The 26397-nt window shown below is 47.7% G+C and overlaps 1 protein-coding gene across 2 annotated transcripts in view; it reads right to left on the minus strand.

Annotated features, from left to right (window-relative positions):
* Window positions 1-26397, minus strand: part of FAM107A (family with sequence similarity 107 member A) — a 68135-nt gene that overhangs the window by 18351 nt on the left and 23387 nt on the right. The window contains exon 2 of one of the 2 annotated variants that reach the window (XM_048859388.2): window positions 13795-13858. In XM_048859388.2, the coding sequence (XP_048715345.1) occupies window positions 13795-13858 (64 nt within the window). Of the gene's footprint in view, window positions 1-11282; window positions 11543-13794; window positions 13859-26397 lie in introns of those variants that run through there. The other variant, XM_048859389.2, reaches the window with a different exon arrangement.

The following is a 26397-nucleotide window of genomic DNA, read 5'->3' on the forward strand; positions in this document are numbered from 1 at the left end:
TGCAACCTTAACTGGGATGACCTTAACAAATGCCCCCTTAACCTGGAAATATGCCAATATAAATTATTTATATGTTTTCATAAAAATGTGTGGAAAAATTCTAATGCACACATGCAAAAAGTGCTGACTTTCAAAAGGTATAACTTTAACGCTATTGAGCTTTTCCTCTTCAGAGCCCTTTGATTTTTAAGCTTCAGCGGGATCTACAAAACAAGCCAAGTTTGCAATTCCTAGTTTCTGATGGTTGAGTTATTTGAGTACTAATTTTCTGGCTAGAACATCTGGGGAAAAGGTTTTTGTTCATGACTGAATGATTGCAAAATGGTTTCACTCAATCTTTCCACAAAAGTTCACCTTTGGGCAGAGACCAAACATGGAACATTTCAGCCCCCAAAGGAGTTTTTAAAATAAACTAGGAACAACTGAAAAAGGGGGCTTAGATGAAAGTTAGAAAATATCTACAACAGGTGGTATCTGTTAAATACAATAGTCCTACCTTAACTACAGTGGGTGCTGCAGTATTCAAGGGCAGCAAACAAACTCCTATTGTCCCTCTTACAGGTTCTTGAAATACTGTTGCTGGATTTTCAGGGAGGACTGAATGTGCGTTGTATTTCATATTTCTATATGTTTGTGATTGCTTCAGGCCAAATGATATCATTAAAACCTTTTCCTCCTCCTCTTTCTCTCTGTTTTTAGGTGATTGGGACCGAGGGGGGAGGGATAGCTCAGTGGTTTGAGCATTGGCCTGCTAAACCCAGGGCTGTGAGTTCAATCCTTGAGGGGGCCATTTAGGGATCTTGGGCAAAAATTGGGGATTGGTCCTGCTTTGAGCAGGGGGTTGGACTAGATGACCTCCTGAGGTCCCTTCCAACCCTGATATTCCTGATATTCTATGATAGGGCACCAGTGTAAAACTAGAGGCCTGAAGCATGATTCTGATGGTGGGGTCAGGACTCACATGGAGGGAGCATTAATGTTCATAATTCTAGGAAACCCTGTTCCTGCTGGAGATTGCCAGAAAGTCAAAACTTGACCAAGATTCCAGAAGCTTGGGTATAAATGTGGCTGTTCAGGGCTCTTAAAATCACTGGCTGAATGGAGTGTTCTAACAATCTACCTCTCCTGAATGGTGACTTACGAATACAACTCTAGGAAGTAACCCATTGCTCATTTGCATATCCTGTCTGTATTTTATTGTAATAAAAAAAGAACAAATCTCAGTACAGTAATGGCAGAATAGTAAATTAGTGATGGTGGCTACTGAACTGGGTTGGTGTAGTATCAACACTTTTATCGTGTAGTGGGAGGAGATGCATTGCATAAGTCATCTAAAAGCCACAACTCATATACTGTATTGCAATGTGGCTTATCACAGCTAGTTGGAATGGTTCTGTTGCTGCTTTGACACGATGAAATAACCTACATTATGCACTCAACATGCTCAGCTGCAACACTGGCGAGTCTCGTAGTCATTTCCAAGAATTTGCCATCCCAGTGGTATTCTAAACTCAAGCAGCGTTTTATCTGCCAAAGCACAAATATTAAACACAACAGGTCTCCATGGCAACTCAACTTGCACCAAGGTTCCAGTGCCCAAGCCAACTCCTTTTATAACTCTGGATCTGCTAAACAAAAAAACCCCCAACAAGCCCCAAAATGCTGCATTCTGCAGAAATTATATTAAAAAACCATCTGTATGGAGCAAGTTTTGATGGGATCTGGGAAAGATGTTTAAAAAAATAGCAACAGCTTTAATATCTTTGGAATAACAGATAGGGTAAGGCAGGGAGGAAACGAAGTATCAAGCAGGTATTTATGGCTCTATTCAAAGACACACAAAGATCTTGCTGTTAGCTTTAAAAAACCCACCTCCATTACAATTAGGAATAGCTGACTTGGCCTTTTCTTGCCATGAAGGGTCGGCACTGCAGCACCATTGCACTTGCTAATTCACTCAGAAGTTCAATCTCCTTTGTTGCATAGAGGCAAAAAAGGATCTGGCAAAGGCCATTTCAAACTCTCTGGGTCGATGGAAAATTCTGCAGCATTCTGAATGCCTTCTGCTCCCAAAGATGTTTGAAGTGTGATGCTTTGCCAAACGGCTACAGATGTATGGTTCGCCTACCCACAGCAATCTGGCTCTCAGATGGCCAGAGGGTGGGACGAGTTTGAGAAATCTCAGCTAAGCCTGTATTCATACACAAAAGGGCTGACTTTGGGTAACCTGGCGAGCTGCTCAAATGAAGCTCTTTCTTTCAAGCTAGTACCACAGTTTGCAGTGGTGCTGGCAGGCCTTGACTGTGCGCTGCCAGCAAACGTCTGTGTCGCAGAAATGATTTCGGGCATTCGGGTGAAATGGAATAATGCCATCAGTCACGTTGCCACAGTTAGGGCTGTGTCAGGTGTATCAGCAGTGCTCCCTGATTTTAAGGAGTCTATAACCTGGCCGCCAAAATTCACCCCGGCTTAAACAAGAAGCAGAACTTAGTGATATATCTCTATCTGTACAGTTTGTGCTGTAGGCTGGAATTTTACAGAGGTGCACCCCCTGAGGTGCCAATTTAGCAAAGCACACCCCTAACTTGAACACTGAAGTCAAAGGTGCACTACGACGAGTGGAAATGCAGGAAGAGGGCGAAGTTTCTGGAGGGACCCGGTTTGGTATGTCACCAGGGGCTCAGGAGTGCAAGCTGGGCAAGGTGGCTACGAGACAAACACAGGGCTCTCTGAATATAAAGCTGGCCTCTGTGCATGCTGAATACAGAGCTCTTTCCTGCCACTCTGCCTGCCGCATCACTCATCGCTGATGCAACAAATGGGAGTTAAGCACGTGCTTAAAGTTAAGCACTTTAAGGAAGGCTGGAGCGCGCGTGCCCATGTCTACATGCCCCACATAACTCTTTGTTGCATGAGCACATCAAGGGCACCTCTGGGGGCCTTCACGTCTCTAAACATGGATGTGACTGTTCAAAACCGTAGCTAACAGTTTGCAGTTTGTTTGTTTAGAAGAGACAACTGCAAATGCTCACTTGCAGCTGGTCAGCCCGAACTCCACAAGGGAATTAAGGCATGAACCTAGAGCACCTTCAGTCTCACGTAAAAATAAATGGCATCCACACTGACAATATCATGGAACACAAGGGACCTATTACTGGCGAGTATTTCAGTATCCACATATTAAAAATCCCTAAACTTAATGGAAAGAGTCCCTGTTGACTGAAGGAGCCGCCTGATATCTCAGAATCCATGCACTAAGTACTAGAAGTTCCACCATATCACCAAAAAGAAAAGGAGTACTTGTGGCACCTTAGAGACTAACCAATTTATTTGAGCATGAGCTTTCGTGAGCTACAGCTCACTTCATCGGATGCATACTGTGGAAACTACAGAAGACATTATATACACAGAGACCATGAAACAATACCTCCTCCCACCCCACTCTCCTGCTGGTAATAGCTTATCTAAAGTGATCATCAAGTTGGGCCATTTCCAGCACAAATCCAGGTTTTCTCACCCCCGCCCCAAACTCACTCTCCTGCTGGTGATAGCCCATCCAAAGCGACCACTCTCTTTAAAATGTGTATGATAATCAAGGTGGGCCATTTCCAGCACAAATCCAGGTTTTCTCACCCTCCACCCCCCCCCCCCCCGCCCAAACTCACTCTCCTGCTGGTAATAGCTCATCCAAAGCGACCACTCTCCCTACAATGTGTGTGTATGGGGGTGGGGGTGGGGGAGAAAACCTGTATTTGTGCTGGAAATGGCCCACCTTGATTATCATGCACATTGTAGGGAGAGTGGTCGCTTTGGATGAGCTATTACCAGCAGGAGAGTGAGTTTGTGTGTGTGGTTTTTGGAGGGGGGTGGGGGGAGTGAGAAAACCTGGATTTGTGCTGGAAATGGCCCACCTTGATTATCATACACATTTTAAAGAGAGTGGTCACTTTGGATAAGGATAAGTCCAGGGTCCTGCACTTAGGACGGAAGAACCCAATGCACAGCTACAGACTAGGGACCGAATGGCTAGGCAGCAGTTCTGCGGAAAAGGACCTAGGGGTGACAGTGGACGAGAAGCTGGATATGAGTCAGCAGTGTGCCCTTGTTGCCAAGAAGGCCAATGGCATTTTGGGATGTATAAGTAGGGGCATAGCGAGCAGATCGAGGGACGTGATCGTTCCCCTCTATTCGACATTGGTGAGGCCTCATCTGGAGTACTGTGTCCAGTTTTGGGCCCCACACTTCAAGAAGGATGTGGATAAACTGGAGAGAGTCCAGCGAAGGGCAACAAAAATGATTAGGGGACTGGAACACATGAGTTATGAGGAGAGGCTGAGGGAGCTGGGATTGTTTAGCCTGCAGAAGAGAAGAATGAGGGGGGATCTGATAGCTGCTTTCAACTACCTGAAAGGGGGTTCCAAAGAGGATGGCTCTAGACTGTTCTCAATGGTAGCAGATGACAGAACGAGGAGTAATGGTCTCAAGTTGCAGTGGGGGAGGTTTAGATTGGATATTAGGAAAAACTTTTTCACTAAGAGGGTGGTGAAACACTGGAATGCGTTACCTAGGGAGGTGGTAGAATCTCCTTCCTTAGAGGTTTTTAAGGTCAGGCTTGACAAAGCCCTGGCTGGGATGATTTAACTGGGAATTGGTCCTGTTTTGAGCAGGGGGTTGGACTAGATGACCTTCTGGGGTCCCTTCCAACCCTGATATTCTATGATTCTATGATTCTATGGATGGGCTATCACCAGCAGGAGAGTGAGTTTGTGGGGGGGGGGGGGGGGGGGGGGCGGAGGGTGAGAAAACCTGGATTTGTGCTGGAAATGGCCCAACTTGATGATCACTTTAGATAAGCTATTACCAGTAGGAGAGTGGGGTGGGAGGAGGTATTGTTTCATGGTCTCTGTGTATATAATGTCTTCTGTAGTTTTCACAGTATGCATCCGATGAAGTGAGCTGTAGCTCACGAAAGCTCATGCTCAAATAAATTGGTTAGTCTCTAAGGTGCCACAAGTCCTCCTTTTCTTTTTGCGAATACAGACTAACACGGCTGTTACTCTGAAACCTGTGATGAATTAGGAACTTAAAAAACCCTGCACATTTTCTGAAGAAAAGATGTATTTTCCAGAAGTTTTAAGGTGTGCATTTCAAACAGCAAGACACAGAACTTCTGCTTCCTGCAGGCCCTTGACAACACAACTGACACTAGTCTGCAAAGCCAACTGGCAGGGGGTCGCAGATGAGTGCAGGAAGGCAATCTCTGGATCTGATCTCAAGGTGATTGTAATCAGTGGGGGAATTTCCACTGACTTTAGTGGACTTTGAATCTGGCTCTATATACGGTGCTAGATGCACGGTGATGATACTGTATGTTATGCCATATGCATGTCCTAAAGAATGAATTAAGGCAAAGGGATTGTAAGCAAGACATGAGAAGTAATTCTTCCACTCTACTCCGCACTGATTAGGCCTCAACTGGAGTATTGTGTCCAGTTCTGGGCACCACATTTCAGGGAAGATGTGGACAAATTGGAGAAAGTCCAGAGAAGAGCAACCAAAATGATTCAAGGTCTAGAAAACATGACCTATGAGGAAAGATTGAAAAAACTGAGTTTGTTTAGTCTGGAAAATAGAAGACAGATGGGACATGAGAACAGTTTTCAAGTACATAAAAGGTTTTACAAGGAGGAGGGAGAAAAATTGTTCTCGTTAACCCCTGAGGACAGGACAAGAAGTAATGGGCTTAAATTGCAGCAAGAGAGGTTTAGGTTGGACATTAGGAAAAAATTCCTACCTGTCAGGGTGGTTAAGCACTGGAATAAATTGCCTAGGGAGGTTGTGGAATCTCCATCATTGGAGATTTTTAAGAGCAGGTGAGACAAACACCTGTCAGGGATGGTCTAGATAATACGTAGTCCTGCCTTGGGTGCAGGGGACTGAACTAGATGACCTCTCGAGGTCCCTTCCAGTTCTATGATTCTACGATTCTATGATGATCCTTCAGTTTGAATGTCTTGCCTCGTGGCAATTTACATCATAACCCTGCAGTTATTTAGATGATTTTTTTGCTACTTTATTAAAAAGAGATAAGATTGGAAATATTTAAGTGTAGGCTGTTCTGTATCCCAACATCCTGTACCCAAAGTCATACGAAGACATAAAAGATACAGTAACAAGTCAACAGGAGGGTCTTTGTTAGGCTTTTAACCTGAGGTTACACTGGAGAAGTCGTGCGAGTTTTGAATCCTTCTACAGTCCCTTTGCACAAGTAATGGTAACATGTCTCAGATCTCTGGAGGAGCCTTAGGTAACATTTCCAACCACATCAGGGGATCCAGAGATTGGTTGTTTTGTTTCCCAACATTGCTGACACGCACAATGACTTTGGTATAATCTGATGCTGTGGGAAAGGGACAGATATTTGTTTTGACTTTTGTGCCACAAACACAAAGGAAACATTAATCTGTCATGAGTTTCTGTTTGGTAGAGTTCTCCTTGCTTTATAATTTCCATAGTAAGGTCTTTGGGGGAGATCTACAGAGTAAATTGTCACAGCTCCTCTGTAATCAGTGATGCTGTGCCAAGATCTGCCCCTACATGTTTACAGATCAGAGTTAGATTTGCAAAAGGATCCTGACCAGATAGACACAAGCTACTTGCTCCAGACACAGTTCCTCCTGGACATTACTCTGAAGACACAGACCAATAAAGCAGCCACATACTGGTCCCTATTTTGTCACAGTTATGAGCAACACAGCTAGTATTCTTTAGCCAGTGGGAATATGTGTCTTGCATGTAATTAATAAGAACCTAGCTTCCAAATAAAAAGCATTTTGAATGCTGACCTGGCCTGATCCTCTTGAATTCTCCAAACCCCAGGAAAATGAACTGATTTGGAAAGTTTTGTTCTATCCCAGAGGTGGGCAAACTATGGCCCGCAGGCCACATCTGGCCCATGGGACTGTCCTGCCCGGCCCCTGAGCTCCCGGCTGGGGAGGCTAGCCCCTGGCCCCTCCCTAGCTGTCCCCCCACCCCCACAGCCTGAGCGTGCTGAGCCACCCGTGCTCTGGCCCTCCGCTCTTGCCGAGCAGCACGGCGGCGGGGCTGGCTCCGGCATGGTAAGGGGGCGGGGAGCGGGGGGGGTCCCAGGGCAGCAGTCAGGGGACGGTTGGATGAGTCGGGGGTTCTGGGGGGGGCAGTCAGGGAGCAGTGGGGGTTGGATGGGTTGGGGGTTCGGGGGGGGCAGTCAGGGAGCAGTTGGATGGGGTGGAGGTTTTTGGGGTGGTGGTCAGGGGATGGGGGGGGTTAGGGATGTGGATAGGGGTCAGAGGAGTCAGGGGACAGGGAGGGGTTAGATAGGGGGTGGGGTCCCAGGGGGCAGTTAGGGGCGAGGGTCCCGGGAGGGGGCGATCAGTGGACAAGGAGCGGGGGGGAAGGGGAGAGGTTTGGATGGGTCAGGGATTCTGAGGGGAGCAGTCAGGGGGCGGGAAGTGGGAGGGGGCGGATAGGGGGTGGGGGCCAGGCTGTTTGGGGAGTCACAGCCTTCCCTACCCGGCCCTCCATATAGTTTTGCAACCCCGATGTGGCCCTCGGGCCTAAAACTTTGCTCACCCCCGGTTCTATCCCCTGAGGTGTCAGTAGATTAAGAAAAGAGCCAAATGCAGAACTGTCTCGTTGATATGATCAAAAGTGAACGCGTCCCAGAATCTACCAGAGATTTATTTCAGAGTAGCAGCCGTGTTAGTCTGTATTTGCAAAAAGAAAAGGAGTACTTGTGGCATCTTAGAGACTGACAAATTTATTTGAGCCTAAGCTTTCGTGAGCTATAGCTCACTTCATCGGATGCATTACCAGAGATTTAGTGGTGTTTAGAAATCTCTTAGACAGATTCTTTATAAGGATCAAAATCTACAGTACGTGATTCAGAGCAGTAACCACTTTGAGTCTCATTATTAACAAAGATCATTTTAGGGAGAGAACAACAACTTGATTCCCTTACATTAGCTTAGTGTCTGCAGTGGTGATGGACACTGCAATTAGCATTACAGAAAGCCCTACGATTGGCAGATGCTAATTATCATAATGGTCAGGGCATCATTGGCATCATCATTATGATTTTCTTAACTGTCTGGCGTCTTAGTCTCTGCCACGTAGACAGCTTTTGGAATTTGCTGTGCATGGCGTTTGCTCTGTTCCATCTGCATGGCATCCAGGGGAAACGGGGTCTAACTAGAGACCTGGCAGACATTCCCCTCCTCATCACTCACCCTTGGGTTAGGCAGTCACACCTCTGAGGAGCAACAGGGCATGCTCCAAAAGGAAGACAGAAATCCTTTGTCCCCGTTTAATCCATAGTTTTAAATAATTAACCAAGCCTAATTCTGGTAATTATAATGCAATAGGGCAAATGTAACCTGATGTGATCACCCTGGGAAATGATTCCTAACTCTCTGAATGAGAGCAGCAAATGCAGACATTGCAGGTTCTCTAAGCTTTGATCAAGACTAAAATTCAGGGACAAAACAAAGCACAGAGGGCGCAATGTCAGGAAGAGAAAGAAAACATGAATTGCACTTGCAATGCCATAAGTCGTTTTTTATGGGAAGGAAAGGGCTGCAGATACTTCTGGGAAGTCGCCAGGACATGAACCCTGTGCGACACGGACTTCACTGGGGTTGCACGTGCTGTAGCTGCTTCAGCATCACTCCCCTAGTTTTCTATAATGCTAACTGGGTTGTTTTTTTTTTTTTTTTACAGTTAAGATCCATGTGATTTCAGACCAGGTGTAGTGCGTGAATCTCTGTGCGATATGTCACTCTGGGTGTGGAAAGAAACTGTTCTCCACTAATTTATTAAGCTCATCTCATAGCAAAGGCAATCTCTCTAGGGACTGCTCGCAGAATAAGGCACTTCTCACCATGAATAAGGGCAGAAGAAAATGGCCTTTCGTGGTACAAACTGTTGCTGGGGGAAAGCAAAGAAATCTTGACAGCAGTCTCTGCTCACGTTTTTAATACAGCAGCCACACTACCTACTGTCACCTGGATTTTTAACTGTGTTCCTGAAGCCGGGTTCAGGGATAAAGAACATACAAGGAACATTTCAGAGTGTCCCGCTCAGAGCAGGGCTGGTCGCTTCCCTGTCGTACTTATTAGCTCTGAAATGGTGGCCCCACGGAGGTGTATTCATAAATTAGAGACTTAAAAGATGGCTGGATTGCCTAGTCCTTCCCTAGTGCCAGTGCAGGCCTGTTCCCTACAATGTATTTCGAACTTCACTCTGCCAAATCTCTCTAACCTGGTATGTTGTTCTATTCATTTTGTGCTGGTGAAAGGTACCAGACTGAAAGCCCTGGGGAATGGAGATCTCTGTTCATCCGCAGAGCAAGTTCAGCATAACCAGCAGTAGCGTGAGCTTTCCTGTGGGTCGCTGGAAGTGTCAGCTTTGGGAGGTGGGTGCCCATCCACTGGGAGGAGACCACACCCTTTACTTCCATGTAGGTCAACAGCTCTCAGTTGGTACCATCTTTGGGTTACCACTGATCTAAGCTAGATCGATCCAGCAACCTGCTGTGAAAGGCAAAGACTCCACAGCACATTACCAAACTCCTGAGCCATCCAGCCGCACCTACAGCCTGCCATTTTTGATCTGTAAATAGTCAGTGGCATTACTCTGGATTTACACCAGTGTTACTGAGAGACTTGCCCTGCTACATCCCCAAACAGCTGTGCAAGGAGTAACACACTCTTTCATGGCATCTAGGTGCTGGTAACTCACTAATATTCCCATGTACCCATCCATCACAACTCTTAGTGCCATTCTTGAAAATATGGAGACAAATTCTGCTGTCATCGATACTGTTGCAAATTAAGTTCAAAGAAATTCAAATGTAATAGAGTCCCTCTAGCTTTACACTGGTGTAACTTAGCATGGTCCAGTGCCTACTGAGAACCAGCTGCTAGCATTGTCTACTGAGAACATAAGCTGCCAGTATTGATACCTTCAAAAGGTGTTCAAATCCAAAAGGGTTGTACGTGACACCTGGGACTGCTCCAATCCTGCTCACTAGCTAATTTCTCAAGAACATAAGAATGGCCACACTGGGTTAGACCAAAGGTCCATCTAGCCCAGTATCCTGTCTCTGACAGTGGTCAATGCCAGGTGCTTCAGAGGGAATGAACAGAACAGGTTCACCAAATGGTCACCAAATCACCAAATGTTCCAAGTGAAACAAACACTGGCTTATTTTTCAACAAACTGAGTTACAAGGTGTTTACAATTCATGCAAATTTGACTGTGTTTCAGCTAAGCTTGAAACTGCTTATAAAAGTTATCCCTACAGCCAAATCCCTGCTGTGGTGGCAGCAGGTGAAATCTGGTAAATTAGTTAACAATTGAGTTTAAAGTTTCTCCGATTGTGACAGTTAAATACACATGACAGTCCTTGGATTCCTGCCTTGATTAACAATTAACAAGCTGTCTCAGTGAAATGCCTTTCAGAAATGCCAAGCGCTCTACACTTATAAAAACATGCCCTGGTATTCTATGGGAGTGGTCAAAACCATAATGTGACAGCAGGGTTTTGGGTCATTACTGTTGAAATTTTTCATGGGCATAGAAGAATTCTCTCTAACATACGTATTGCTAATTACTACCAATGCACCAGCCTAGTTATTTTTGTTAAGAAGTGACAGAAGCCTAGAAATCCTACATTCACTACTAATATATCATCACATATTTGCTCTCTGCTTTTGGCATACTCATGATAAAAAGATCCCATTGTCCCAATCACCAGGAAACGTTTTTAGGTAGTCCAAAGATATCTGAAAGATCACAGAGAAAAATCTCCAAAATTTAACAGCAGGGATTTCATTAGCACATATCTTCTTCCAGCATAATTCCCTTCCAAACAGAGCATTTGAATTACAGCACAGGATTGCTTACAGTATACATAGAGGCCTACGGATCTGTTTGGAGAGGCAGAAGAAGCCTGTGAACTGCAGAAGTCTTAAAGGAAAGATCTCAAAAGAGTTACATGACTTAAAACTAGCTGTAAAATAGTTCCTTAAATAAACACATATGTGCTGCAGAGTATTCCTATGAGGGAAACTCAGAGACAGCACAGACCCAGGAGGGTTCATAAAATACTTCACCTTCGCTGCTGTCAAAGCCAACGCAGGGGAAGAGCAGGCTGAAGGTCGAATGGAAATTTCAAGTTGATCAAATTTCTGGTTCTGCCTGAGAGGGCGCCTGGGAGACTTTTGCCAGACACCTGTGCTTACCTGATTTGACCAGCATTGCTCTGTACAGTCCAGTAGCTCCAGGTGGTACCCTCACCTGGTCCTCCACCCTCTGAGACATGAGATCCAGGTCTCTGAGCTTCTCAGTATTGTGTGTTCTGAGTTAGCTTCTTCTCAGCGCTGTGCAGGTCTAAGTGTGCATGACTTTTTGGCTCTGTACTGCTAAGCTCTCTCACTTCTGTAAGATCTTTTCAGAGGGAGTGAGAATACACAGTCACGTGATCTGAGCTTGCTGCATAGCTGCTGCCCTCCCCTGCTGACAAGCACATTCTGCACTAACAAAACCATTGCGCTCGGCTCCTGTAATATTACATTACTATTGTGCGGGGGGAGCTGCCCGCACCTTAGGGGGGCATTATTAACTCCTCCACACTAGCTGGGCAACTCCACCCAGAAATGGCTTATTTGCTGTTAATTGCTCAGCTTGGGGACATTTCCCCCAAAGCAAGTGGCTAGCTCAATGCTCAGGAACGAGTTGATTCTTTTCATGGGAGGAAAAACAGCTTCCCCTGTGACAAGTGATTGGAACAACAATTTAGGCAAGAACATTCACCGCAACCCACAGAGCTGACAGAGGAGTCAGAATCACTGCCCAGGTTCTAGCAGTGATTTCTGCCCCGAAAGCTGCATGGCACATGCAGACAGAGACAACCAGACTGTCCAAAGATCGGCCCACATTCCCCACCGCCCGGGATAATCCACTGCAACATGAATCTGGGGCAACAGCGTTACTGTTCAAGTGATGATTGCTCCTATTCTGGTGGTGCCCCAAAACGTGCTAGATGCTGTGAGACTATGTAGGAAGAGGCAGTCCCTGCCCCTGCAAGTTTACAGTCTACAAGACAAAAAGGTACAAGTGTCACAAACCACAGCAACATAGAGGTACCGACGCCATGAGTCTGAGCAGTGATCGAACCCGGGACCATTGGCACCTAAACCACAAGCTCCTACAACTTGCAGTAAATAAAACCTCTCTGAATTGGGAGCAAATAGGAGGCTGAATGGTCGCTTAGCCCAGACACGCATGTTGACATGCTGCGTGTCAGTGTATTACACAGAAAAAAGGCTCGGGGTCATACCAGGCCTGCAGCCTGTTAACAGAGAGGGGGCGGGGGAAGGGCACAAGGGGATGAGTTCACAGGAGCATGAGGGTAAAGAACAGGAAAGGACCAGGATCATGGAGGTGGAGGGAAGGGAGGAAGGGGAGAGTAGCATGACGGGTGGGGGTAGGGGAGACTGAGGCTGCCATGGGTAGGACTGTGAGCGGGGGAAGGAGGCGGTTTGGATATACTGCTTATCAGCAAGGAACCTCCAGTGGTGCTGGCATCTCTGGGTTCTTAAGGGGGCACCCCCCCATCCCCAACAGGGGTTCACCCTCTTCAGCAAATTCGGGGATGGGGAGGGGCAGCCATACCCCAAGCTCCACGATCTCATGGGATTTTGGGGCTCAGCTCTCAGCAGGTGCCACAAACACGTATTGGTGAGAGGGATGTGGGGGGCCAGAAACGTTCCGCCCTGAGAACGGTTCCTTTTGGGGTTTGGGTGTAGGGGTGAGAGGGCCCCTCTGCTAGCCCACTGCAAGACAACCCACCCAGCTGTCAGAGCTCCTCTCTGGTGCCCTGCGATCGCCACGTTTCAGTCACAGCAGAGCTGTAATCTGTATGGGGTGGGGCTGAGACTTTTACCACCCGGGAAGAAATAGGGGGCCAGAGCAGAGTTACCCTGCTGGGGGCAGCCATTTTGCCGCCTGCCCTGTGTGACGCTGGCAGTGTGGGAGCCTAATGGGAAGCTGCATGTGGATCTCCCGCCGGCTGTAATATAGACTTACTAACCATCGAGCTGAAGAGTCATGGGACCGCGGCAGGCTGCTCGGGAGGGGCCATGCTGTAGCCGGGGTTCTCAGGGTGGTTCTGGCTGGCTCAACCCCAATTCCTCCAGGGATTCTGGGGGAGCTCAGCTACCCCTTTACAAGGTGTCATGCGCACGTCCCGCCTCACCCGCTCAACTACACTGGCTAGTGCAGATGAGGAACAAGACCATGGGCACTGGGTACCAGGCCACAGTCTAGCAGCATCAATGGCATTAGACTAGCATATTCCTTGGGCTCCCTACTGAGGTTGTGGGGGTCCCTCTGCAGGGGAGAGGGTTTCCTGCACTCTCTCCCCCATTTCTGCTGCCGCACAGAGCCCCAGCACCCTCTCCTCCCCTTCTGCCCCCACACAGAACCAGTCATATGTTCCTATATTAAATACTGTGTTTCAGTAACACTCCTCCGCCCTGAGTCCAGACCAGGATTGTGGCTGGCTGGAACCCATGTTCTGAGCTCCCTGCCCTGGCCCCCCAGCCTGGCAGTGTTTGCGAGCAAGGGGTAGCCCCAGGAACACTGATTGTGCAGAACAATGGACATTGCCCTGTTTGCTGTTCGAAGCACCCCATTGCTTGGCTGAGCAGAACGTGCCATTCCACCCCGGTGTGGCTTGCTCCAGACACTCACCTGAGCCGTTGACAACATGCTTCCCACTTCCGTTGGGAGAGGTGGACTGAAGAGAATATTCTTTCTGTGAAAGAGAAGAGAGAAAAGCGAGAGGTGACCTTTCTGTGTGCTCCAGGGGTCTGTCTCCATCTCCTCAGTCTGGCCACCTGCTCCACACGACAAGTCCCGGTGCCTCACACTCACACTCTGCACCTCGCACTCTCTCGCCTCAGGCTGCTCCCCCAGCAGAGACGGAGAGGGACTTGGCCGTCTTCTCAGACAACCCAGGCATTAGGAAGGAAGAGGAATAATGTAGCAAGGAGCAATCACCTCCTTTAGCCCTAGAGTCCAATTCATCACCCTTGTCGTATGCCTTAGCTTCACCGGCGTAGGCCCTGAATTCATCATCAGTGGACAGAGTCTGCCAATGGACTTATAAATGGACTTTGAAGACAGTAGGGACCCAGAGAGTAGGGGCATGAGTTTTCACCTCGATTTGGGGGGAAATGCTGGATTTTAATATTACCGGGTATAGTGGAGAAATGACCTGGTATGTATTCCAGTACCTATATGTGGTACCTATATATGTGTGTGTGTGCGAGCGCGTGTGCGTACGTATGCACACACACACAATCCTGAACACTCCTATGTAAAAAAAGGGCTAAGTTTGAAAAGAGCTGTTCTGACTTATACAGAAGGACTCTCACTCTCTCGAACAAAGCCATGCCAGAAAAGTGAGTGCCCTCCATTTAAACAGCACAGTTACACAATTCACAATTAAAGCAAACCTCTCTTGGGTTCTCTGACCTCAGGCACTTCAGCAGAACTCCAGATCCACAGCAGCAAAGACATAGGAATACATTCAAACGGACAGTTCCAGAAGAACCTCAGGAAAAGTGGTGACCCTTAACTGGTTTGGATCCATGCTAACTTTCAGCACAAGCAAGAAGTTCTAGAATGAAAGCTAAGAGTCAGGATGTCACAGACCTACTACGATCCAGAGATGTCTGTCTGTCCAGCCAAGTAGTAGCGCTTCAGCATTACTGTTCTGTTACAATTCCTTTGACATGTATAACCTTCATTGGTTCATTTGCCGGGAAGTGGAGCAAATAAGAGGAAATATTTAATTTTCTGTGTTGTTGCAAAGATGCCCCAGGATGGTTCATTTTCCTGACATGGCAAATGTGCCCCGGGGGCTCTAACTTCCTCAAGATAATGACTACAACTAATATGAATAAGCTTGTATGAGAACAATGACCTTAAGAGCAACGGGCCGACTACAAGGACAGGGCAGTATTATTTCCTCTGAAGTGGCAACACCACTTGGTGACGACCCGTAACGCGGTGCACACAAGCAATGGAAATGATCCCTTCCCAGTCCCTGTCCCAAAGTTCCACAGCAAGTCAGCTCCAACCCAAGAGCCCTCCTGGCCCTTGGTGTATTGCGCTAACCAACAGGCAGCACTCCTTTCCGATTCAAATACTTGCAATACATGGATCTAACACCAAATATCAGGTTATTAATACAGGGTCACGGGCCTCAGGCTAGTCACCTCCATTAGACAGCAGCATGTTGCCCAATGTTATTTACAGTCGTCGCTGGCTCTCTCTTTAAACTGCATACAGAGTGACAGCCCAAATGGAATTCTTCGCCCTCAGAATGGGCCTTCAAGCTTCTCCCACACTCAAGCTCCTAACTCATATGTCTAGCTTTCTGTCCAAGACGGGGTGGGTGCAGTCTCTCCATATTGCTTGTGAACTAGCCAGTGGCTTTTGCTCAGCTCTGGATCAGCAAGTTCACGGGGGGCCATATCAAGGGGAACAGAGCAGGATTTAAACTGGCCTTCAGATCCCAAGTGCCTTGTTGCTTGGACAGATGGGGGCCCACGAGGAAGCCTGTATCAGTTCAGCATCAGATAACTGGTAAAAATGAAATGCTCAAAACTCTTGAAATGTTGCTCTGTGTCTGATACACTCTCACAGCCTCCCATGCCCATGCATAAGGCTGCCACTCTCAGACTCCTCTCTGCTGTGCAGCCTGTTTACTCTCTTCTTAGGGGATTCCTGTACATGGGTAGGGGTGTACAGGCTCTGTACTGTGATGGACAAGTCTTTCTGAGGGTAAAGAACTTCAGTGGAGCCAAAGGGGGCCATGGAGTTTCACATCAAGGAGTTAGGAGTTACTTGAGCTACGATTCATTTTGGCATCTAAATTAGTAAACAATTTCAACCTGTGCTCTTAAGTTTTCGGGGCTAACAAAAAGCCTTTGTATTTCTCCACGGCTCCCTGAAGGTTACTGTGCCAATGCAGCTGGTTGCTAGGTGATACTTATCTGGAGCGGCTCCTTCAGACAATGCATTTCATGGTTTTCAAATTCGCCCAACGTTACTAGCAAAGCTGAAATTCCTGGACTTGATACCCTGAGACAATGAAATCTGACGATGACTCATCCAGGATGTTATCAGCACGATTGGTTATTTTTCTTACTTCTTCTCTCCACAGTCCTAAGCAGGCACCTAGTAGGCCATGTTCCTTATGTTGTTCTTCCTATTGTAGCAATTCTGTACTCTAACGTTGTGACCCTGAGCTGTTTGGGTCTTGTAATTTCAGAGTGACTCATGAGCTTCGGAAAATGAAAACAAGTGTTTCAAAGAGAAGACGGGCTTTTCTCAGGCTGAAAGGAGAATGAGCACTTAGTATTTGGGGTATGGCTGTGCCTAGATGTCCCCACTGAGATTGGGCCCCCCCATTTGGTAGGTGCAGTATAGACAATTCCTGCCCCCAGAGAGCTTACAACTAATAGACAAGACAGGCTGGGGGGGAAGCGGGGGAGGAGAGAAAGGAAGGATTCTTATCTCCGATTTTACAGCTGGAGAATTGCATCACACACAGGGATGTCTGTCGCAAAGCCAGAAACTGAGTGACTGCCCCAGATCTCCTGTGTCCCAGACCTGTTCCTTCAACACAGGACCAGTCTTCCCTCTCAGTGAGCTGACTTCTGGGGAGCCAAGCGGACTCACTCCTCCTGAGGATCTGGCGTTAGGTTTTACTTAAATATGTTCTCAGAGACTCAATCAGTGCACTGAATACTGCGCCTATGGAGTAGATGAGGAATTATTATAAAATAAATAATGAATATTAACCCTCAAAAATATTAACCCTTAATTTGACAGTGGGGTGGGGGACGGTGTAGGGGCTGCTCCTAGGTGTGGGAGTTACAGAGGCTGTTTGGTGCGTTGATTTATTAGCTGGTGGAGTTAACTCATTATTGGATTCTTTGTTGCTGCTGGGTGGTTGTCATTTGTCTAATTAATTGCGAGGGCACCTAGAGCTTTTTGCATGGCAGTTGTTCATTGCTATTTAAAACTAGCAAACTAAATAATCAATACAGAAATTAGACAGGGCATCAGCAAGGCCAGACCCTCAGTTTTCCAAAGCTCTGTATGGCAAGAAACGGTCCTTCCCCACATGCATGACAAGGGGATTGTAATCGAGCCGGACTCACCCGGCGACACCTCCTGCTGGTTGTCCTTGGGAATTAGCTTGTCAGCCTCTGGAGCACCCCCTGCTGTCTGGTGATCTGCCTTACCGCCGGCCCCAGTCCCTCCCAGCACCTGGTGCCTCCTCCCACTGGGGTGCTACCCCCTGGCAGTAAACCCCAACAATCCCTGAGGGTCTCCCCTCCCCAGGAAACCCACACCCACTACCCCCACCTCGCCTCAGTCTTGGCTACTGCCAGTCATCGCTTAACCCCACTCCCCAGGGCAGACTGCAGTGTATCAGCCACTCATCACAGGCAAAGGGGTTTGGACCTGATGCCTCTGTCTACCCGTGGGCTGCCCCCTTGCAACTCCAGTACCTAATAGGCCCTAATCTAGGCCTTGCAGCCTGGGGGTTTCCAGGCCAGAGCTCCCCTACTCCCAAGGCCTTCCCCCCCGCAGCCCTGCTCCAATCTAGGTATCCCCCAGGTCCCTGCAGCCAGGCCCTTCCCTCTCTGAACGCAGAGAGAGACTCTGGCTAAGCTTCAGCCTAGCAGCTCCTTTTTAGGCCCAGTTGCGGCCTGATTGGGGCATGGCCCAGCTGTGGCCATTTCCCCAATCAGCCTAGCTTCTCTTGCCCTCAGCCCTGGCTCTCTCCCAGGGCTGGCTTTTAAGCCCCACAGGGCAGGAGCGGGTAACCACCCCTCTACAGGGATGAACCGACTTATATTTACTATTCACCCAGGCTATGACATTAGTGAACCATCACCGTGTATGCAAGCTCCAAAATAAACCGGGAACGGCTCAGGTCACTTTGAAGAGATTTCTCCTTCTGGCCCTTACATGTCTTTAACAAACCCCATTTGACGCTCAGCCCACTGAGAGCTGAGTGCAATGTTGTGCCCAGTTGTGTCTTTCAGCGTCCACAGGTGAAATCCTGACCCTGTTGAAGTCAATGGTGGTTTTGCTTTTGACTTTAATTGAGCCTGGATTTCACTCCACTTGCTGGAAGATCGTCTTCCAAAATCTGTCAGATATTTCCTCGCCTCAACAGGAGACAGATCCTCACCAGGCATAAGTCAGTGTATATCCATGGAAGTCCAAGGCGTTATGCTGATTTTCACCAGCTGAGGATCGGGGGCTTGGTCAGCAATATCAAAGTCAAGGGCCTAGTGAAGTGACTTGCTCAGTGTGGGGGGGCCTTAGAATACTGCCTCCCCCACCGAGAAAAGAGAAAGAAAAGTGCCAACAATACGGGTGAAAAGAAAAGGAGTATTTTCGTGAGCTACATGAAGTAAGCTGCAGCTCACGAAAGCTCATGCTCAAATAAATTGGTTAGTCTCTAAGGTGCCACAAGTCCTCCTTTTCTTTTTGCGGATACAGACTAACACGGCTGCTCCTCTGAATACGGGTGAGGTCACTTGAGTCACTGCAACGGCTACAACCCTTCTCAGCAGCTTCTTTCTAGCCCTCAAGATGCAGATAATTACCCCAGGTCGTTCTTTTTCTGCTCCAGAGGGGTGGGAGTGGGGACTGGGTGCCTCTGCCTGACCCAGCGGGGTCTATGGAGAGGTGTTGTGGGAACGGACAGGCATTTGCTTTTCAAATCAAATCATAGACCTGGAGAAAACATTGCGGTGATGGGTTGAGAAATGTGCTTCGGCCATTTCCAGAAACTGGGGACACTCCTGGGTAAATCCCTGTCAGAGGCAGCTAGAGCAGAATCTTGTCAAGGTTAATAAAAGACGGGGTGAGGGTGGGAGGTGGGGGAGGGGGAAACGTATTATTTTGTTAAAACATAATTGACCTGTAACCGCTCTCAGACTTCCTGGACTGAGGGACATATTGTGATAGGAGGTACCAGGACATCCATGACTCACCCGGTAACAATGTCTCAGTGCCACGCTGCTCCAGGAGAAATAAACCATGACTGAACATTATACTGTTTGGAAAACACAGGGTTTCTAGTCCTCCAGCGGGTCGGGGTAGGGGGATCGTGATGAATGCAAATCTCTCCTCTACCCTCGTGGGAATCAGGAGTCACTCCATTGAAGGGAATTACATTGGCGTAAAAAGGTGGTGAGTGGAAGACCAGCCCTACTGGCTTTGAAGGGTTTACACCGGGGTATACATTCCCGTTATGTTCATGACAGATTTTGGGTGGAGAAATGTGCCTGGATAGGGGTACGGAGTTTATCTGCACCCTGAGAGTAGGGTACAGGACAGCGCTACAGCCTCTTACTTGCATCTGTTTTGTCTTTGGGTCTGGAATGATGGTTTATTGTTCTTCCCCCTTTGTATAACACTAAGGCCATGTGTGGCATGAATCAAGTCAGCCCCTGTGCACCCCTTCCATCAAAGGGTTATAATCATGGACCCTGTGGCCTTGGCCTGGCCCCATCCCAGCTCCACGGCACCCAAGAGGAGCAGAATCTTCTTGCACGACTGTGGGGCAGACACTCACTCTCAGGCAGCCGAGCACCTTCCACCGCCCGTATTCTGACGGTGGATAGCGGCACTGCTGTGGTGGGTGACGTTGCCTAAGTGGCTTGTCCTTCGCTGCAAGCTGCCTGATAGAACTGAAGGCAAACCCTGCAGGGCTGGTCTACATGGCCACGCTTTGATGGCACAGCTAAGTGGGCTAGGAGTGTGATAAAATCCTAATCCTTCGTGGGTGTATCTATGCTGGCAAAACCGCGGTGTGGATACAGCTGTGCTGAGAGATAGGCGTGTCTGTCAGCTTGGCTAGTGTCACTCTGGGAAGTGGCGTAGCTTACGCTGCATCTGCAGTACAGGGCTCTGCTTGTGCGGCTATTCAGGCCAAGGTCTGTGGTGTAGACAAGACCTTAGGCAGGCAAATGTCAGCTTGGTCCAGTGTGTAACTCTGGGGAGCAGTTCCCTAAAGCCAGGCTGCAGATTTGGAGACCTGCTTCTTTTGTTTTCTTTTCTTTAAAGGGAGAGACAATGGAATGAGTTTGCCACGTTAATCTATTTCCCCCAAAAGAACTGTTACTAAACATGCACACTCAACCAGGTCAGTAACTGCAACTGTGCTTAGAGAACTCGCCTCCCCACTGACTCTATTGGCATTAGGGGGTCAGGTGTGTTTCCTCCTAGTTTGTTAACGGAGACAGGTCAGGAAAAAGGCTGCAGAGTCTTTACTGGATGGGCTCTCATACTGGGTGAAATTCACCCCTCTGCAGCCAGGGCTCAAACTGCAGGTCGGGGTGACCGGGCCCTGTGCTGAGGGGTGAATTCCCCCCTAGGGCTGTCAGTTAGGATATACATTACTCATTGTGTAGAAAGACGAAGGCCCTGACGTGCAGAGGAACAAAAATGCTCTGAAATGACCCCGGAACGTCAAACGGTGACAGGCCAGGAGTGACATGCAGATTGGGCTCCAAACAAAGAACTGCTTTGTTCCAGTGTCAAAACGGTAAACATGCTTAGCTGGACTGATCAGCAAAAAGTCACGTACTGGGCTTAGCTGTATAACTGTGGACTCGGATTGGGGCGAAGCGAAAGACACGGCTGCTAATGACACACTCCAAAGGGGAAAAATGTGGAGGTACACGCCCAATGTCAACACCTGCCCCACAATGAGATAACAAAGACTGCTGTGCATGGTAGGGGAGATCAGGAGAGGATTTCTTCACATAACAATGGCTGAATTCTGCTGAGATTTACAATATTGCCAACCCCAAATGGTCAAAAATCATGACTCAGGCTCCAAAAACATCATGAGATTGGCTTAAAAATCATCAGTGTTTTTTTTAAAAATTGTTTTTTTTAATTTGTTTTCTGGTTTCTGAGTCTTTACCTTACACTTGATTCACATTTTTGATCTTTTCTCTACAACCATGAGGGCTAGAAACTTACTACTTGTTTAAAGGAAAGCTGGAGTCTCATGTGTAATCACTGGTCTCCAGGAGCTGGGGCTTTACGGAGAACCCACAATTATTGTGAGACTCATGTAGGAATGGTTTAGAGATGGCAACACCAGATGTGCAGTTGCATGGGGATAGGGGGCAGTAAGTCAGAGCATAAACCTTGTGCTATCCCAGAAGCATGCTACCACTGGAGATGGGCTGAAGGTTCCCTCTGAGAATCAGGCAGTTAAATCTCAGAAGTTTTGCAGAGCTCGCTCAGTGCAACAAAACTAAGTCAATTCACAGCACTACAGCCTGGGAACTTGCTGCTTTATTTCACTGCATCACTCCAGAGTTGAGGGGAAAGTCCCACTGTCTAAACAGGAAGCAAGGGATTGGGTGGAACCTGGCTCCATCCCATAATACCCTGGGTTACCCAGTTAACCTTATCATGGCCGCTTTCCTACAGGGATATGATGTCAGAGGAAAACAGCAATGTGTCAGGAGGGGAACACGAAGAGAAGGGGAAACGACCCAAAGTGGAAAATCCGATGGGAAGAGTTTTCTTGGTTAGGTTCAGAACTAGCTAATCCACAGGCAGGAAGGCCATGGTATGCTTAACAGATGAAATGAAAGGGACTGGGGGCCTCATCCTGTGAAGTTCTGAGCACCTCCTGCAAAGTGCTGAGTGCTCTTAATCCTGATTGAAGTAAATGGGATCTAAGGGCTCTAACATCTTCCAGGCAGAGCCCTATATTCTCGTCAGTTTGTAGGTGCCTGCTTGCTGTGACATTTCATGTGAAGCACTGTCAGCATCACACATGCCTCCAGGTGTGAGATCTAACCAGTGAACCTCAAACAGCCTGGAGCCATAATGCACAGGAGCATACGGAGTCACTAGCCTTCCTAGTCTGTTTTAAGAAGCTGCTCCAAGGATGGCTGAATTCCTTCGAGCTCCCTATACCCACAGGAGATGAAAAAATCCACCAGGCGTGAATCCAGCCAGGAAATTTCCCCATTGGTGGAGAGAGGTTCTCAGACACCATGGCTGTTGAAGGGGGCACCAAGCACACACTTACGGTATACATGGCAGGGCCGCAGATGGCATAGCCTGGCATAGCTCCAGTGACCTCAGTTTACAAGCGCCAAGCCCTCCATTTTAAACTCCCCTTCCTAGCGTACGTCCTGGAGTTGTTCTGTCCTTTAAAAGTTAGTTAAAATATAATAACATGTATTTATGGAAAACACAAATGCCTTCACCTAGAACATGGATTTTTGTTTGTTACTTCCAGAAGTGGTGCGCCATCATTACACCACACTAGGCCGGCTATATTCCTGGTAGTGCACAAGTCTCTCTGATAGGCTGCAGCATTGCGTGTTGCAGAGACAACTGGGAAAATGACTTATGTTATAAAGACTGGCTCGAGTGATCTCCTAGCAGGAATTTGCTCTTTTATTGGTATGATTTTGTTTCATAGTCAGCATGTACAGCACCAGCTCTGCTCCTGTGTGTTGTACAGTCCCCAAATTTGGATCCTGCTCTGATATGGAGCCAGATCCTAAGCATTTCCCCACCTTTTCATCCTGAAACCACTGTATTTCCTGACAGGTTTCAGAGTAGCAGTCGTGTTAGTCTGTATCCACAAAAAGAAAAGGAGGACGTGTGGCACTTTAGAGACTAACAAATTTATTTGAGCATAAGCTTTCGTGAGCTACATCCGATGAAGTGAGCTGTAGCTCACGAAAGCTTATGCTCAAATAAATTTGTTAGTCTCTAAGGTGCCAGAAGTCCTCCTTTTCTTTTTGTAGTTCCTGAGATATTTCAGTTCTGAACAGCTGTGACTGGAGAACTTCACCATAAATTAGGTGAAGCCAAAGCCCGGGGACATCCATTAAGTGGCTGGTAAGAGCAAGCATCACTTAGCTTTCCTTCTTCTTCCTCTTCCCCCAACTCGTTAATTTCCATCTCTAGCTCAGTGAGGGAGAGTCCGCTCCAGGGACCCCACGCCTCTGCCAAAGCCCCTACCCAGCGCTCCTATACAACATTTTGAAAAAGCGATATTTGTCCTACACCTAGATAACATAATGCTAGCTTTCAGTAAAATTAATCCTCTCAGTAATCTCTACTTGTGTTCGTGTGTTGATTAAAGTTGCTAGATAAGCCAGCTGTCAACACGGGCACAATCCACAATCCACAATCCATGGCAAATGCAAATTTAATGACTCTTTTGTAAGTATGGTGTCAGATGGATTTAGGTCCATATCAAAGCCCTTATCTTATAGCATTATAGTCATAGTATTATGTTGCCAATCAAAATCTGGGTAAATGAACTAGGAAAGGAATTGCTGCAATCAGATCATGGTAACTAGGAAATATTAAGGTGTATAAAATGCCACCAAGTGAAAGAACATTTACAGCCTGGTTCTGAACACACACACACATATATAACAGTATAACTCCATTAACTTGACTGGAGTTTGCTCAAAATATTCTAGTGTAAGGGAGATCGGAAAAAAGGTAATTCATTCCCGTAAGTTGACATAGAGACTGTTTACACGGATGGTCAGTGAATGAACACACTGATTAATGAAAACAATGTTAGTGCTTAAAAAATAACCCTTAAAGGGAAGTCTGATGCATTGAAACCACACATTAGCCCCAGACACATCCAAGAGACACAGCAATTCCACCTGGTGAAACCATATCATATGAGACTTAGAAACACATTAGCTAAATCTGAGGTGAACATTGGTTATTTTAAACCGGAGACGTCCTCCCATTGCTGGCTCCCAATGCCTTGTATGAGACCATGCGGCTGGGTCCTCTTAGATACTAAGGGTATGTCTAAACTACAAAATCAGGTCGAATTTATAGAAGTCGGTTTTTTAGAAATTGGTTTTACATATTTGAGTGTGTGTGTCCCCACAGAAAATGCTCTAAGTGCATTAAGTGCATTAACTCGGCGGAGTGCTTCCACAGTACCGAGGCAAGCTTCGACTTCCGGAGTGTTGTACTGTGGGTGGCTATCCCACAGTTCCCGCAGTCTCCGCTGCCCATTGGAATTCTGGGTTGAGATCCCAATGCCTGATGGGGCTAAAACATTGTCACGGGTGGTTCTGGGTACATATCGTCAGGCCCCTGTTCCCTCCCTCCCTCCCTCCGTGAAAGCAGCAGCAGACAATCGTTTCACGCCTTTTTTCCTGAGTTACCTGTGCAGACGCCATACCACGGCAAGCATGGAGCTCGCTCAGGTAACCATCACCCTATGTCTCCTGGGTGCTGGCAGACGTGGTACTGCATTGCTACACAGTAGCAGCAACCCATTGCCTTCTAGCAGCAGACGGTACAGTACGACTGGTAGCCGTCCTTGTCATGTCAGAGGTGCTCCTGGCCACGTTGGCCAGGAGCGCCTGAGCAGACATGGGCGCAGGGACTAAATTTGGAGTGACTCAACCAGGTCATTCTCTTTAGTCCTGCAGTCAGTCCTATTGAACCGTCTTATGGTGAGCAGGCAGGCGATACGGATTGCTAGCAGTCCTACTGCATCATCTTCTGCCGGGCAGCCATGAGATGTGGATGGCATGCAGTCCTTCTGCACCGTCTGCTGCCAGCCAAAGATGTAAAAGATAGATGGAGTGGATCAAAACAAGAAATAGACCAGATTTGTTTTGTACTCATTTGCTTCCCCCCACTCCCCCGTCTAGGGGACTCATTCCTCTAGGTCACACTGCAGTCACTCAGAGAAGGTGCAGCAAGGTAAATCTAGCCATGTATCAATCAGAGGCCAGACTAACCTCATTGTTCCAATAAGAACAATAACTTAGGTGCACCATTTCTTATTGGAACCCTCTGTGAAGTCCTGCCTGAAATACTCCTTGATGTAAAGCCACCCCCTTTGTTGATTTTAGCTCCCTGAAGCCAACCCTGTAAGCCATGTTGTCAGTCACCCCTCCCTCTGTCAGAGCAACAGCAGACAATCGTTCCACGCCTTTTTTCTGTGCGGACGCCATACCAAGGCAAGCATGGAGGCCGCTCAGCTCACTTTGGCAATTAGGAGCACATTAAACACCACACGCATTATCCAGCAGTATATGCAGCACCAGAACCTGGCAAAGTGATACCGGGCGAGGAGGTGACATCAGCGCGGTCACGTGAGTTATCAGGACATGGACACAGATTTCTCTCAAAGCATGGGCCCTGCCAATGCATGCATCATGGTGCTAATGGGGCAGGTTCATGCTGTGGAATGCTAATTCTGGGCTCGGGAAACAAGCACAGACTGGTGGGACTGCATAGTGTTGCAGGTCTGGGACGATTCCCAGTGACTGTGAAACTTTCGCATGTGTAGGGGCACTTTCATGGAACTTTGTGACTTGCTTTCCCCTGCCCTGAAGCTCATGAATACCAAGATGAGAGCAGCCCTCACAGTTGAGAAGCGAGTGGCGATAGCCCTGTGGAAGCTTGCAATGCCAGACAGCTACCGGTCAGTCGGGAATCAATTTGGAGTGGGCAACTCTACTGTGGGGGCTGCTGTGATGCAAGTAGCCCACGCAATCAAAGATCTGCTGATATCAAGGGTAGTGACCCTGGGAAATGTGCAGGTCATAGTGGATGGCTTTGCTGCAATGGGATTCCCTAACTGTGGTGGGGCCATAGACGGAACCCATATCCCTATCTTGGCACCGGAGCACCAAGCCGCCGAGTACATAAACTGCAAGGGGTACTTTTCAATAGTGCTGCAAGCTCTGGTGGATCACAAGGGACGTTTCACCAATATCAACGTGGGATGGCCAGGAAAGGTACAGGACGCTCGCATCTTCAGGAACTCTGGTCTGTTTCAAAAGCTGCAGGAAGGGACTTTATTCCCAGACCAGAAAATAACTGTTGGGGATGTTGAAATGCCTATATGTATCCTTGGGGACCCAGCCTACCCCTTAATGCCATGGCTCATGAAGTCGTACACAGGCAGCCTGGACAGTAGTCAGGAGCTGTTCAACTACAGGCTGAGCAAGTGCAGAATGGTGGTAGAATGTGCATTTGGATGTTTAAAGGCGCGCTGGCGCAGTTTACTGACTCGCTTAGACCTCAGCGAAACCAATATTCCCACTGTTATTACTGCTTGCTGTGTGCTCCACAATATCTGTGAGAGTAAGGGGGAGACGTTTATGGCAGGGTGGGAGGTTGACGCAAATCGCCTGGCTGCTGGTTACGTACAGCCAGACACCAGGGCGGTTAGAAGAGCACAGGAGGGCGCGGTACGCATCAGAGAAGCTT

Source organism: Caretta caretta, chromosome 7 (assembly GCF_965140235.1).
Source record: "Caretta caretta isolate rCarCar2 chromosome 7, rCarCar1.hap1, whole genome shotgun sequence".
Lineage (NCBI taxonomy): Eukaryota > Metazoa > Chordata > Testudines > Cheloniidae > Caretta > Caretta caretta.